General features: G+C 64.9%; 2 protein-coding genes across 2 annotated transcripts in view; one reads left to right on the top strand and one right to left on the bottom strand.

Moving 5' to 3' along the window:
• The first annotated feature begins 34 nt into the window (after positions 1–34).
• On the top strand, positions 35–10,575 carry FCSK (fucose kinase). Its single transcript, XM_054170126.1, has 23 exons — positions 35–133; positions 229–386; positions 650–700; positions 781–906; positions 1,077–1,149; positions 1,400–1,497; positions 1,641–1,721; positions 1,811–1,930; positions 2,115–2,256; positions 2,410–2,537; positions 2,726–2,827; positions 3,262–3,432; positions 3,567–3,634; positions 3,775–4,142; positions 4,877–5,087; positions 6,542–6,708; positions 7,601–7,813; positions 7,928–8,071; positions 8,265–8,384; positions 8,461–8,648; positions 8,841–8,940; positions 9,636–9,859; positions 10,052–10,575. The coding sequence occupies exons 1-23, from the start codon at positions 64–66 to the stop codon at positions 10,166–10,168; spliced, it is 3,240 nt and encodes a 1,079-aa protein (XP_054026101.1). The 5' UTR covers positions 35–63; the 3' UTR covers positions 10,169–10,575.
• A 558-nt stretch (positions 10,576–11,133) lies between these two features.
• The window catches only part of COG4 (component of oligomeric golgi complex 4), a 33,343-nt gene continuing 30,724 nt past the window's right edge, over positions 11,134–13,752 (bottom strand). Inside the window, exons 17-19 of the mRNA XM_054170190.1 lie at positions 13,274–13,375; positions 12,209–12,337; positions 11,134–11,613 (exon numbers count right to left, since the gene is read on the bottom strand). Of these exons, the coding sequence (XP_054026165.1) occupies positions 11,479–11,613; positions 12,209–12,337; positions 13,274–13,375 (366 nt within the window). The 3' untranslated portion in view covers positions 11,134–11,478. The remainder of the gene's footprint in view (positions 11,614–12,208; positions 12,338–13,273; positions 13,376–13,752) is intronic.

Here is a 13,752-nt window from a genome sequence, read left to right as displayed (position 1 = left end):
CCCTGTGACCTTGCGCGGGGCCTGGACCACAAGTCCCAGCGCGCACCGCGCGGGCCGGCAGCCATGGCGGCGGAGTGGAGCGGCGTCCTTCTCACCTGCCAGCGCGGAGGCTGCGTCGCCGCCTTCCAGCGAGGCAAGCGCCGGGGCTGCTCATCTCCCTCTCCCCGCCCTAGGGCGACCGAGCCGGGTGATGCCAGCCCTCAGCGCCGCCGCCTTCTCGCTTGGCAGAGCTGGAGGTTCGCCGGCTGAGGGGCGGCCTGGGCCCGCGGCCCCCCCCGCTCCTCCTGGCCGTGGAGGATCCCTGGGACCACCTGGGCAGCGGCGGGGCCACCCTCAACGCCTTGCTGGTGGCGGCCGAGCACCTCAGTGCCAGGGCGGGCTGCACGGTGAGGGACCTTTCCCGGGCTGGGGACGGGGGTGTAGCAGGCTGGCAGCTCCTGATGGAGGCTGGGAGCGGGAGGGGGAAGGGGCTGTCCCGTTCTGGGAGAGAGGGAGTGGGGTGGTAGCTGCGGGTGGGCCCGGGGAGCCCACAAGCAGGAGAAGGAGGTGGCTGTCCCATCTCAGGAGCTGGGTGGCAGCTGCTGGTGGGCCCGGGGAGAGGCTGGAAGCGGGACTGGGGAGCTGTTGCATCCCTGCGTTGCTCTCTCAGGTGGTGAGCTCAGACGTCCTGAGGGAAGCCCACATCCTCATCCTGCACATGGTGAGAGCTGCCCCCGCTCGGCATTCCTCTGCCGCGCTCCCTCCCTCCCCGTGACCCCTCGGTGTCCCTTGTCCTGCCAGGGCCGAGACTTCTCCTTTGATGACTGTGGCCGCGCCTTCACCTGCCTGCCTGTGGAGGACCCCAGTGCCCAGGCTGAAGCTCTGGTCTGCAACCTGGACAGCTTGCTGAAGACCATGACATACCAGGTCTGTGTGGCCTCTGGGATGGGGCAGGGGAGGCTGGGTTCAGCTGCCCCTGAATCCGTCAGGGTGCCTTCAACTGGCTCCCAGCATGTTGGGAAGGGTGCTGGGTGCCCTGTGGGGGCCAAGGCCCTTCTGTGCCACCCCTGGGCACGACGTGGCCCTTCTCTTGGCAGCTCTGTGTGGGTTCCCCACCTGGCGTGTGGGTCTGCAGCACTGACATGCTCCTCACAGTGCCCTCAGCACCAGGTGAGCGGTGCCAGCCTTGCTTCCAGCATGCAGTTCTGCTTGGGACAAAGGTTGGAGCTTGCAGTTGGCAGAGCCTGTGCCATGCTCCCATGGAGGGTGTGGATGCTTGGCACTGCTGACCGATGAGTGGTTGGGAGCATCCATTGTGCCCACAGCAAGGTGACTGCGGGCCCAGTTTTCAGGCAGCTGTGCCCAGTGCGGGTTATGTACGCTGCCCCAGGGGGCTACTGGTCTCTGTCCCTCTCCCTAGGGATCAACTGGGATGGCTTCCAGGGAGTCAGAGTGATTGCAGTGCCCGGGAGCCAGGCGTATGCCAGGAACCACGGAGTCTACCTCACTGATGAGCAGGTGAGGAGCCCTTCGAGACACGTCCCTTGGAGGCACAGGCAGCTCCACCCCTTCGGTCCCTTGTGTGCTGAGGCCCCAGCCCTGCCGCAGCTGCTTGGCTTGGGGGGGGCCCTGGCGAGCTCACCAGGGTGGTCTCACCCCAGGGGCTGGTCCGGGACATCATCTACAAAGGCACAGAAGCCCAGATCCAGCAGTGCGCGGGGCCCGGCGGCACCGTCCCGCTGGTATGGCGCGGCTGGGGCGCCGGTGGCGGTGCCAGCCCTGTCCCTGGTGTCGCCGGGGCCGTGCCCTCAGCCCCGCCGTGCCCTGGCAGGTCTCTGGGGTGGTTTTCTTCTCCTCGGATGCCGCCGAGCAGCTCCTGGCCACTCACGTCATCCCCCCTCTGGACGCCTGCACCTACATGGGGCTGGACTCGGGGGCACCACCCATCCAGGTGACAGCCCCTCCGTGGGGGGCAGGACCCCTTGCCCCACTGCCGCTGCGCTGGGGCGGCTCCGCAGGGCCCCTTTGCCTCGGTGCTGCCCCAGAGGCAGGCTGGACAGGAGCACCCTGCAGCAGGGTAGGGTGTGGGGGGGGTGAGGGTCAGGCCGCCCCCAATGGGTCCCTTCTCTCCCCAGCTCTCCCTCTTCTTCGACGTGGTGCTGTGCATGGCGGCAGGGGTGGCAGAGGAGGCCTTTGTGAAGGGCAGTGGCGACGCCAGCGTGCGGAGCGCCCGCGCTGTGCTGTGGGCAGCTCTCCGTGCCTTCCCTCTCAGCATGGGTGGGTGCAGGCGGTGCCACCCAGCCCCGAGCCCCCCTCCTTTTGCCTGCCTGGGGAGGGCAGGGCCTGGCACCACGGGTTTCCAGGTCTCCTCTCGGCCTTGGCTCCCATGGGTGTGAGATGAGCCGTGGGTGGTGGTGGTCTCCCCTCCAGCCTGCATCCCTGACGCCTCCTACGACTACCTGAGCACCTCTGCCAGCGACCACATCCGCAGCCTGACCCTCCTGCCCGGCTCTGCCAGCCACCTCCCCTTCTGCCCAACAGCCCACTCCCACGTGGAGGTAGGTCCTGCAGCCCCAGCCTTGCCCACGCAGGGCTTTCATGCAGTCAGAGTCATCAGGGTTGGAGAAGACCTCTAAGCTTCCCGAGTCCAACCTTCTACCTGCCACCTCCATGACCTACTAGACCCAGCTCTGGGTTGTGTGGCCAGAGCTTGGTCCCACCTGCCTCTCTGTCCTTTCTTTGGCAGCAACCCTGTCTCCTGGAGGAAGGTTCTTCAGTCACCAACTGCTTGCTGGAAGGAGCTGTTCGGCTCGCAGCTGGCAGCGTCCTCCAGCACTGTCACCTTCAGGTATGTGGCTGGGGTGAAGGTGACTCCAGGTTCTCAGAATGGGCAGCAAGGTGAGGTGGCTCTGGCTGGGATGGAGGACCCACAGCTGTGAGATTTGGGGTGCCTTGCCCCTTCAGAGATGCCTTTTGCCTGGTGCTGAGGGCTCCAGGGGTTGTCACCATTCCCCAGGCAAGAGGAGGAGGCTATCACCACTGGGGTGTCCCCTTCCTGGGGATCTAGGCAGACCCTATCCTTGGGGACTCTGTCACAGCTGTGAGCCCTGGAGGGTGTCACCTGGCCTGGATTTCTGCAGCCCCATGAGCAAGAAATGTGTGTCCCTGGCTGGCCCCAGCTTGTCCCCCAGGGTGGTTGTGCCCTTCCGAGGTGAGCATCTGGTTTGGTGGCTGCCCTGGGGCCAAGCCATGGCACTAAGCGCCCTGCTGCCTCCTCCACAGGGTCCCCTGGATGTTGGTCCTGGCTGCCTCATCTCAGGCCTCCCCTCAGGCTCCTCCCCAGCCCTGCAGGGCTGTCCCCTGCAGGATGTTGTCCTTCAGGGCCACCACATCCAGCTGCATGACCTGCCCTGCCGCGTCTTCACCCTCACCGGCCGCCTTGACGACTGGCAGGTATGGGGGTGGCGAGGTGGCATGGGGGTGGCGAGGTGGCACGGGGGTGGCGAGGTGGCACGGGGGTGGCAAGGTGGCACGGGGCTCCCTCTGAAGCCAGACTGCCACCACCAGCCTCTCTGTCCCCCTGGCAGAGCCCTGCTGAGGAGGCCACCTACCTGAACGTGCCCTGGGCCGAGTTCTTCCGTCGGACAGGCATACGGTAGGTGCCCTGCGCCAGGCCGGGCCACCCAGCTGCAAGCGGGGAGCTGCCACGGCCACCCCAACCCATCCTCTGTGCCCCCTTCCCTCCCTGGAAGGTGCCCCAGAGGCCTGGGTGCTGAAGGGCTACCTCTCCACCAGGGCAGGGGACCTGTGGGACGCGGAGCTGGCGGGGAGCAGCCGCTGCCTGCTGAACGCCCGGCTGTTCCCGGTGCTGCACGCCCGCCAGGCGCTGGGGCTGGAGGATGTGCTGTGGCTGCTGGCCCCGGCGGCGCCCAGCGAGCGGCTGGCACGCTGGAGGGCAGCCTGGCGCATGTCCTGGCAGGAGCTGCTGCCCTGCCTGGACAAGGCGGCCGAGCTGGGTGCCCGCCGGGCGCTCTTCTTCCTGCGGGGGCAGCGCAAGGTGCGGAGGGTGCTGCTGGGGCGGCAGGACAGCAGCCTCCTGCCCCTGGCCCGCAGTGCTGCCCAGGAGGGCTACCACCAGGCCGTGCTGGGCACGCTGGACGAGGGTGAGCTGGGCTTCTGGGAGCTGTTTCTTGTGTCTCTGGGCTGCTTGGTGCTCCCCACCCTCTTCAGCCACCCACGGGGGTGCACCCCCAGGGCATCGGACAAGTCAGTGTGACCGGCAGGCCGAGGCGGGTTCCCCTCCCCCTCTGCCCTAGTGAAGCTGTGTCTGGACTGCTGGGTCCAGTTCTGGGCTCCCCAGTTCAAGAGAGGCAGGGAACTACTGGAGAGAGTCCAGCAGAGGCTGCAGAGCTGCTGAGGGGCCTGGGGCAGCGCTGTGAGGAGCAAAGGCTGAGAGCCCTGGGGCTGAGAGCCTGGGGAAGAGCAGCCCCAGAGGGGAGCTGAGCAATGCTCAGCAAGAGCTAAAGGAGCTGTGGGGGGCAAGACGCTGGGGCCAGGCTCTTGTCAGTGGTGCCCAGGACAAAGGGCAATGGGCAGGAACCCAGGAGGCTCCGTTTGAACAGGAGGAGGAACTTGTTTGGTGTGAGGGTGCTGGAGGCCTGGAGCAGGCTGCCCAGAGAGGCTGTGGAGTCTCCTTCTCTGGACAGCTTCAACCCCTCCTGGCCATTGTGACCCTGGGCAAGCTGCTGTGGGGGCCCTGCTTTAGCAGGGGGCTCGGACTGGATGATCTCCAGAGGTCCTTTCCAATCCCTACCGTGCTGGGGGGTCTGTGAGTCTTCTCCCAGAAGTGGTGGCTGCAGGCTGGCTGTGCCTTTGCTGCCTTCCTTGTCCTTTCCAGTGGCCTCCAGCAGCGGTGACGCTGGCATCGCGGCGCGGGCGCTGGCCTGCGTGGCAGAGGTGCTGGGCTGCATGGCACGAGGGGAAGGCGGCCTGAGGAGCGGCCCTGCTGCCAACAGGGAGTGGGCATCGGCTTTCAGGCGCCTGGAGAGCGGGGACATTGCTGCTGGGGTCCGGGAGCTGGCTGCTGAGAGGCAGAAGTGGATGAGCAGGTGAGGCTGGGGGGGAGGTGAGGCTGGGGCTGGGGAGGAGGTGAGGCTGGGGCTGGGGGGGAGGAGAGGCTGGGGCTGGGGGGGAGGTGAGGCTGGGGCTGGGGGGGAGGTGAGGCTGGGGCTGGGGAGGAGGTGAGGCTGGGGCTGGGGGGGAGGAGAGGCTGGGGCTGGGGGGGAGGTGAGGCTGGGGCTGGGGGGGAGGTGAGGCTGGGGCTGGGGAGGAGGTGAAGGTGAGGCTGGGGAGGAGGTGAGGCTGGGGCTGGGGGGGAGGTGAGGCTGGGGCTGGGGGGGAGGTGAGGCTGGGGCTGGGGAGGAGGTGAGGCTGGGGCTGGGGGGGAGGAAAGGCTGGGGCTGGGGGGGAGGTGAGGCTGGGGCTGGGGGGGAGGTGAGGCTGGGGCTGGGGAGGAGGTGAGGCTGGGGCTGGGGGGGAGGTGAGGCTGGGGCTGGGGGGGAGGAGAGGCTGGGGCTGGGGGGGAGGTGAGGCTGGGGCTGGGGGGGAGGTGAGGCTGGGGCTGGGGAGGAGGTGAGGCTGGGGGAGAGGTGAGGCTGGGGCTGGCGGGGAGGTGAGGGTGGGGCTGGGGAGGAGGTGAGGCTGGGGCTGGGGAGGAGGTGAGGGTGGGGCTGGGGGGGGATGTGAGGCTGGGGCTGGGGAGGAGGTGAGGCTGGGGCTGGGGGGGAGGTGAGGCTGGGGCTGGGGGGGAGGTGAGGCTGGGGCTGGGGGGGAGGTGAGGCTGGGGCTGGGGAGGAGGTGAGGCTGGGGCTGGGGAGGAGGTGAGGCTGGGGCTGGGGAGGAGGTGAGGCTGGGGCTGGGGGGAGGTGAGGCTGGGGCTGGGGGGGAGGTGAGGCCGGGACTTGGGGGGAGGTGAGTCTGGGGCTGGGGGGGAGGTGAGGCTGGGGCTGGCGGGGAGGTGAGGCTGGGGCTGGGGGGGAGGTGAGGGTGGGGCTGGGGAGGAGGTGAGGCTGGGGCTGGAGGGGAGGAGAGGCTGGGGCTGGAGAGGAGGTGAGGCTGGGGCTGGAGGGGAGGAGAGGCTGGGGCTGGCGGGGAGGAGAGGCTGGGGCTGGGGAGGAGGAGAGGCTGGGGCTGGGGGGGAGGAGAGGTTGGGGGGGAGGTGAAGCTGGGGCTAGGGAGGAGGTGAGGCTGGGGCTGGCGGGGAGGTGAGGCTGGGAGGAGGAGAGGCTGGGGCTGGGGGGGGAGGTGAGGCTGGGGCTGGAGGGGGGGTGAGGCTGGGGCTGGGGGTGAGGCTGGGGCTGGGGAGGAGGAGAGGCTGGGGGGGAGGTGAGGCTGGGGCTGGGAGGGGAGGGTGAGGCTGGGACTGAGGGGGAGGTGAGGGTGGGGCTGGTGAGCAGCTGCTGGATCACTGCATCCAAGGAGCTGCTCTGGGGGGGCTCAGCACCTCTCTCTGGGGGGCTCAGCATCTCTCTCTGGGGGGCTCAGCACCTCGCTCTTTCCCCAGCCCAGCCTTGCTGGTGAGAGCAGCTCGACACTACGAGGGGGCAGAGCAGATCCTGGTGCGGCAGGCAGTGATGTCCTCGTGCCAGTTTGTCACCCTGGGGCACGCAGAGCTGCCGCCCCTGGGGCACTGGGTGCAGGTGGCCTGTCCGGCCCGCCTGGACCTCTCCGGTGAGTGTGTCCCTCCACGATCCCTGTCTCCCCCCGGGATGCTGGCAGGGCAAGAGGAAATGGCTCTCAGTCACACCAGGTTCGGGCTGGGCGTGAGGAACAGCTTTTTGTCTCCAGAAGGGTTGTGGAGGCCTGGAACAGGCTGCCCAGTGCAGTGGGGGAGTTCCCCCAGCCCTGGAGATGTGGTGCTGAGGGCCCAGGTGCTTCTCTGCAAAAGAGAAGGCTGAGGGGGGATCTGAGCAGTGTCTATAAGTAACTGAGTAGCAAGAGGAAGGGTCCAGGCTCTTTTCAGTGGTGTCCCCTGACAGGGCAAGGGGCAGTGGGCACAAACTGGAACCCAGGAAGCTCCACCTCAGCGTGAGGAGAAACTTCTTTGGTGTGAGGCTGCCCAGAGAGGCTGGGGAGTCTCCTTCCCTGGAGACTTTCAAAACCCATCTGGCTGTGTTCCTGGGTCACCTGCAGGGGGGGGTTGGACTTGGATGATCACAGAACCATTCAGGTGGGACACAGACCCTCAGGAGCACCAAGTCCAACCCAGAACCCTACTCTACAAGGCTCACCCCTAAACCACAGCCCCGAGCACCACATCCAAACCACCTTGAACCACATCCAGGCTTGGGGACTCCACCACCTCCCTGGGCAGCACATTCCAATCCCTGACCTCTCTTTTCTGTGCAAATCTCTTTCTCTGGAGGTCCCTTCCCCACCCCCCCCACCCCCCCATCACCCTGCGCCGCTACGGTTCGGTCGGTGGTGGCTTAACGGTTGGGACTCGCTGATCTCAATCAAAGGCCTCTTCCAACCTAACCAGTTCTACACTGCATGGGGGGGCAGGGGAGAGAGAAGCCTGGGTGCTGGAGGGCTGCTGTGTTAGGTGCTGCTGTGCTTGCAGGGGGCTGGAGTGACACCCCCCCCATCACCTACGAGCACGGGGGGGCCGTGGTGGACCTGGCGGTGCTGGTGGACGGCTGCCGGCCCATCGGGGCCCGGGTGCGCCGCATCGCCCAGCCCCAGCTGCGCCTGCTCAGCCTGGGGGCCACGGCCACCCAGCTGCTGTGCCAGGAGCTGGAGCACTTGGAGGATTACTGCCAGCCCCATGCACCAGGTGAGGTAACCCCCCCCAAGCCCTGGCTGGGCCCCCTTTTTTGGGGGGGGAGGCTGGGGCGAGGGAGAAAGGCGGCAGGGCGGCACGCGGCGGCTCTGCTTTCTGTGTTCCCAGGAGCCCTGCTGAAAGCTGCCTTCATCTGCACCCAGGTGGTGCAGTTCCCCTCTGAGAAACCCCTGAGGGCCCAGCTCATGGAGAACTTCGGGGGTGGCTTTGAGGTGCACACTTGGTCCAAGCTGCCCCACGGCTCTGGCCTTGGTAGGTCTACAGGGGAAGTGCTGAGGGAGCTTGGGGGAGGGCAAAGCTTCCTGCTGCCGGCACTGGGATTTGGACATCCTGGGATGTGCTGAGGTGTTTGGGGGAGGGGAGAGCTTCCTGCTGCCAGCACTGGGATGGGGCATCCCCCTTCAGCTCTCAGGAGCACCCTGGCCTCGTCTTGCGTCCCCTGCAGGCACCAGCAGCATCCTGGCAGGAGCAGTGATGGCCTCTCTGTACCGAGCAGCTGGGAAGGCTGCCAGCACCGAGTCCCTCATCCACGCTGTGCTGCACCTGGAGCAGAGGCTCACAACAGGTAGTGACCGTGGGGAGCAAGCCAGCCCCACAGGGTTGGGGACCTGGTGGTGGCTGAAGAGCCTCTACCCCCACAGGTGGTGGTTGGCAGGACCAAGTTGGGGGGCTTGTGCCTGGCATCAAAATTGGGCGGTCGAAGGCCCAGCTGCCGCTCAGGGTGGAGGTGGAGAAGATCTCAGTGCCCCAGGGTTTTACCCAGACCCTCAATGACCACCTGCTGCTGGTCTACACGGGCAAGACTCGCCTGGCACGCAACCTGCTCCAGGTAACCTGGGTGCCCAGGGCTGCTGCAGGCCCTGGTGCCCGTCCCAGCCTTGGCGCCTGTCCCCTCGGCCGCTGCCCGGCTTTGCCGTCTCAGCGGGAGCTGGCAGGGAAGGCGGTGGCTGCAGCAGCACCTCCCCAGCTGTGCTGCTGGAGGCCAGCAGGGTGCTGAGGAGGACATGCTGGCCTCTTGCAGGATGTGGTGAGGAACTGGTATGCCAGGCTGCCCTCCGTCGTGCAGAACATTGACGTGCTGGTGAGCAACGCTGAGGAGTGCGCCCGGGCCTTGAGGCAAGGTGTGAGCCCCTGTTCCTGGCCCTTCTGAGGACTGAAGGGACACAAAATGCCTTGAGGACAATCTGTGTCAGCCTGGGGGGTGGTGGTGCAGGCTCTTGCAGCTGCAGGAGCCTCAAATCTCCCCCCTAGGCCACTGCCACAGACAATGCCCCGAAGCTGAGGCTTGAGTGGAGGAAGGGTGGGTTAGAGAGGGCAAGTCTGCCCAGTTAGGGCAGGGATTGGAGCTCTGGGCTCAGCACTGGTGAGGCCACAGCTTGAATCCTGGGGTCAGTTTTGGGCCCCTCCCTCCAAGGGGCTGGAAGATGGCCAGAGAAGGGCAGCAAAGCTGGGGAAGGGTCTGGGGAGGAGCAGCTGAGGGAGCTGGGGCTGTTCAGCCTGGAGCAGAGGAGGCTGAGGGGAGACCTCACTCTGCAACTCCCTGGAAGGAGATTGGAGCCAGGTGGGGATTGGTCTCTTCTCCCCAAGGGCCCAGAGGAAATGGCTTCAGGTTGTAGCAGGGGAGGTTTAGGTTGGAGGTGAGGAACAGTTTGTTTCCTCTCATTCACCCCGTGGAGGATTCAAAGTAAACAGCAGTGGGCCAGGGCTGGGTTTGCCTGCTCAGCAGGGAGGAGCTGGGGCAGATGAGCAGGTGGAGCTGGGCAGGAGAGGCATGGAGGGAAGCCAGTCTGTCATCTTCCTCTCCTCCCCTGCCCAGGGGACCTGCCCCTCCTTGGCAAGTGCCTGGAGCGCTACTGGCAGCAGAAGAAGTGCCTGGCCCCTGGCTGCGAGCCGCTGGCCGTGGGGCGCTTGATGGCCGCCCTGCGGCCCCACGTCCACGGGCAGTGCTTGGCTGGGGCTGGGGGTGGAGGCTTCCTCTACGTCCTAACCAAAGCCCCCAGGCAGAAGGAGGCTCTGCACCACGTTCTGGCACAAACTCAGGTGAGATGTGAGCTCCTGGGGAGTTCCCTGTCCCAGAAGCACTTGGAACATCGTCCCCCCTGCCCCCCCAGCTCCAACCCTGAGGGGGCCGAGATGGCTTCTTGCCTCCTCAGCCTTCCCCAGGACCTTGGGGGTGAGGCCAGGTCCCAGTGCTGGCTCCTGCCCCAAGCCATCATTCTCTTTTCTTCTTAGGGGCTTGGCAACTTCAGCATCCACAGCATCGAAGTGGACACGGCTGGCTTCTCTGTGGAGGTTGTGGGATGTGATCCAGAGGATTCTGCTCACCTGGGTGAGGACAGGGATGTGTGAAGGACTTCCCTGACCTGCTCCAGCCTGCTAGGCAGGGCAGGGAGCAGCCAGCAGCCTCCTGGAGCAGGGCAATCCCCACAGCTTCGAAGGCAGCTCCAGCAGGTGCCTTAGGTCTTGATGTGGCCTTTTTATGCTGCTACTTGCCCCCAAAACCGCAGAGGCTGGAGAAGCTGTAGCAAGCTGGGCAGGCAGAGCCAGCCCTAGGGCCTCCAGGCTGGTTTTGGGGCTTCACTCCAGTTTCCCTGGTTCTCCAAAGGGAAAAGAGCAGCATTTCTGATGCTGCTTCCAGCAGGAGCCTTCCTGCACCAAGGCTGCTCCTGGATGTGGGATCAAGCCCCTCTCCCATGCCAAGGGACTACTTCTGCAGGGAGTTCCTAGACCCTGCAGGCTCTTGGAATAAAAAGGCTTCTTCCCAGCATCTGTTTCATGTCCCTTTGTCCCTAGAAAGGTTCCTTGTGGGGGGATAACAAGGTCCCAGAAGGTGGGAGCACAGCTCTCCCGGCGTGGATGGCATCACCCTCCCCAGCCCTGGCTGTTGAGGGGCAGCACGGGAACCCTGCCAAGCAAGGGGGCTGGCCCCATCTCAGGGGTGTTTGCCTTCATGCTGTGCCAGTGCCAGCTGGGGAGGGAGCAGGAGGATCCTGGTGAGGAGGTGAAATGGGGCATGGCTCCCATCCTGCAGCTCCCTGCAGGTCCCCAGCCACACACACACACACAGATGCTGCCCTGAGGCTGGTGCTCAGCCAGGCGAGGTTTATGTACAGAGCTGTACAGAGCCAGCAGGCACACAGCCCTGCTCCCTCCAGCAAGGATTTTCCAGGCACCTTCCCAAGGAAATCATCCCTTTTCCCTTCAGCAGAACCAATCCCCCTCACCCACCAGGAGCTTGGGCTTGGTAGGACCCCCAGCACATCGCCCTCAAACCCATGGCACAGAAGGAGCTCAGCCGGGGGCAGCAGTGCGCTCTGGAGACCCCTGTGTGACCCACACCACAGCAACCCTCCACACTGAGCTGCTCTGTGGCCTCCTGCAGGGCAGCAGGATGAGGGGACAAGCACAACCTTGTCCCTCAGCCCCAGGGAGGGTGTGTTGGGAAGTGTCACACTGCTCTCAGTGCTGCCTTCCTTCCGCTCCCACCCATGGAGGGTGGCTCTCCCTCCCAGGCCTGGGGAAGCCCTTTGCTCTGAGGAACACCAGCAGAAGGGCAGCCCAGGCATCAGCCCATCTCCAGCCAGTCTACCAGGAGCTGGGCGGGCTCCAGAGCTTCCTCCACTCCCCTCCAGCAGGGTGCTGAGCCCAGGCCTGAGCAGCTACAGGCGCAGGCGTTTGATGTCCTCGCTGCGGAAGTCGATGCGGAGAGCCAGGACCTGCCGCACCTCGGCGGGCGTCAGGCGCCAGGTGAGGGGCCCCGAGTTGGGGCCCCAGTAATCCAGGATCTCTGTCACCTGCAGAGAGAGGGGAGAGCTGCAGCAGACACCTCAGAACCCACCCCTTTCACGCCCCAAGCTCAAACTCTGGCTGCACTGCTCCAGGGGAGCACAGAGGAGGCCTCCAGGATAACTGAGTCCAAGGCTTAGCCCAGCACTGCCAGCTCAGCACCACACCTCCAGGGCTTTTGAATCCCCCCCCCCACCAGGGATGAGGACTCCACCACTGCCCTGGGCAGCCTGGGCCAGGCCTTGACAACTCTTTCAGGGAAGAAATTGCTCCTCCTGTCCAACCTAAACCTCCCCTGGGGCAACCTGAGGCTGTGGCATATAGCTTACTCCTTGGGAGAAGAGACCAATCCCCCACCTAGCTCCTACCTCCCTTCAGGCTCTTGCAGAGGAGGTCTTCAGGGAGCTGCCTGGCACTGAAGTAGACAGAACAGCCTTTGCTGCATCCCTGCTGCATCCCTGCTGCCACTTAACAACCCATCAGTCACCCACCCCTGGGGCAACCCTGCCAGCTCCTCCCCAGGTCTGGCAACATCTGGATGGGCTCATGTAACTCCCTGGGGAGCCCAGGCAGGGCTTCAGCAGCCCCCCAGGTGCAGCTCACCCTTTCCAGGTTGAGGATGGTGGCCATCTGGGACAGCCGAGCAAACTTGTCACGGATGGTCCAGGTGGTGACCGTGGTCAGGTAAGCGATCAGAGACCTCAGCTCCTTGTCAAACTGCAGACCACCAAGCTGTGGGACCAGAGGAGCTCCATGAACTCTCCAAGCAGGCTCAGGGTTTGTCCTGACTCTGCCTCCCATCCTCAGGGTTTGTGCCAAACACCCAGAGGGGCAGGAGGGGGTTTCTGAGCAGGAGGGAAGAAGGGTTCACTGCTGCTTCAAGGGGCTGCTGTTCAGACCCAGCTTAGAAGCCGGCTGCCCTATGGAATCATGGACTGGTTTGGGTGGGAAAGGACCCTCAAAGCTCATAGCTATGTCAGCAGGGACATAGGCAACTAGAGCAGGTTGCTCAGAGCCCCAGACCACCTGACCTGGAATGGTTCCAGGCCTGGGGCCTCTCCCACCTCTCTGGGCAACCCAGATCACAGAACTGACCAGGTTGGGAAAGACCTTTGAGGTCACCAAGCCCAACCTATCCCCCAGCACCACCTGATCAACTCAACCATGGCACCAAGGGCCTCAGCCAGGCTCTTCCTAAACACTTGCAGGGATGGTGACCCCACCACCTCCCTGGGCAGCACATCTCAATGGCCAATCTCTCTTGCTGGGAAGAACTTCTTCCTCCCCTCCAGCCTAAACCTCCCCTGGCACAGCTTGAGACTGTGTCCTCTTGTTCTGGTGCTGGTTGCCTGGGAGGAGAGACCAACCCCCACCTGGCTCCAACCTCCCTGCAGGGAGTTGTAGAGAGCAAGAAGGTCTCCCCTGAGCCTCCTCTTCTTCAGGCTCAATACCCCCAGCTGCCTCAGCCTCTCCTCCCAGGGCTGTGCTCCAGGTGGTTGATGCAAGCTCCAGGGCTCATTCCAGGTTCTCTTCCCGAGCCCCATCAGAAAGCAGCCTTGGAGCTTCTCTGAGGGCTCCCATTTGCCTCTGCCCTGCCCCATCCCTTTGGTGAGGGTTTGCTGCTGGAGGGGTGGCAGCCTGCAGGGCAGGGCACAGCGTTTTGCTTACCCTGCTGAAGGTGGATTTGAGCAGCACCTTCTCCAGTTCGATGGCGATGAGGCTGGTCATGAGGCCAGTGAGGGTGTCATAAATCACTGGAGAGAGTCCAGCCTGCAAGCAGAAACCTCAAACCTCTGCCATGCTCATCACAACCAGCCAGAGGGCCACAGGCACACCCCCCAAAAGCCTGCCAGGGCCTTCAAATAAAGGCCCAGCCCTTGCAGGCTCAGCCAGTGGGAATCACAGAGCATCAGGGGTTGGAAGGGACCTCCAGAGGTCATCCAGTCCAAGCCCCCTGCCAGAGCAGGGTCACCCAGGGTAGTCTGCAGAGGAAGGCATCCAGGTGGGGTTGGAAAGACTCCACAACCCCCCTGGCAGCCTGCCCCAGGGCTCTGTCACCCTCACTGGAAAGTTTCTCCTCCTGTTGAGGTGAAGTCTTCTCTGTTCCAGTTTGCATCCATTGGTCCTTGGCTTTATTGCTGTGCACC

Source organism: Dryobates pubescens, chromosome 19, assembly GCF_014839835.1.
Source record: "Dryobates pubescens isolate bDryPub1 chromosome 19, bDryPub1.pri, whole genome shotgun sequence".
Classification (NCBI taxonomy): Eukaryota; Metazoa; Chordata; class Aves; order Piciformes; family Picidae; genus Dryobates; species Dryobates pubescens.
Note: the sequence above shows the minus strand (reverse complement) of the source record. Positions and strands in the feature narration are given on the sequence as shown.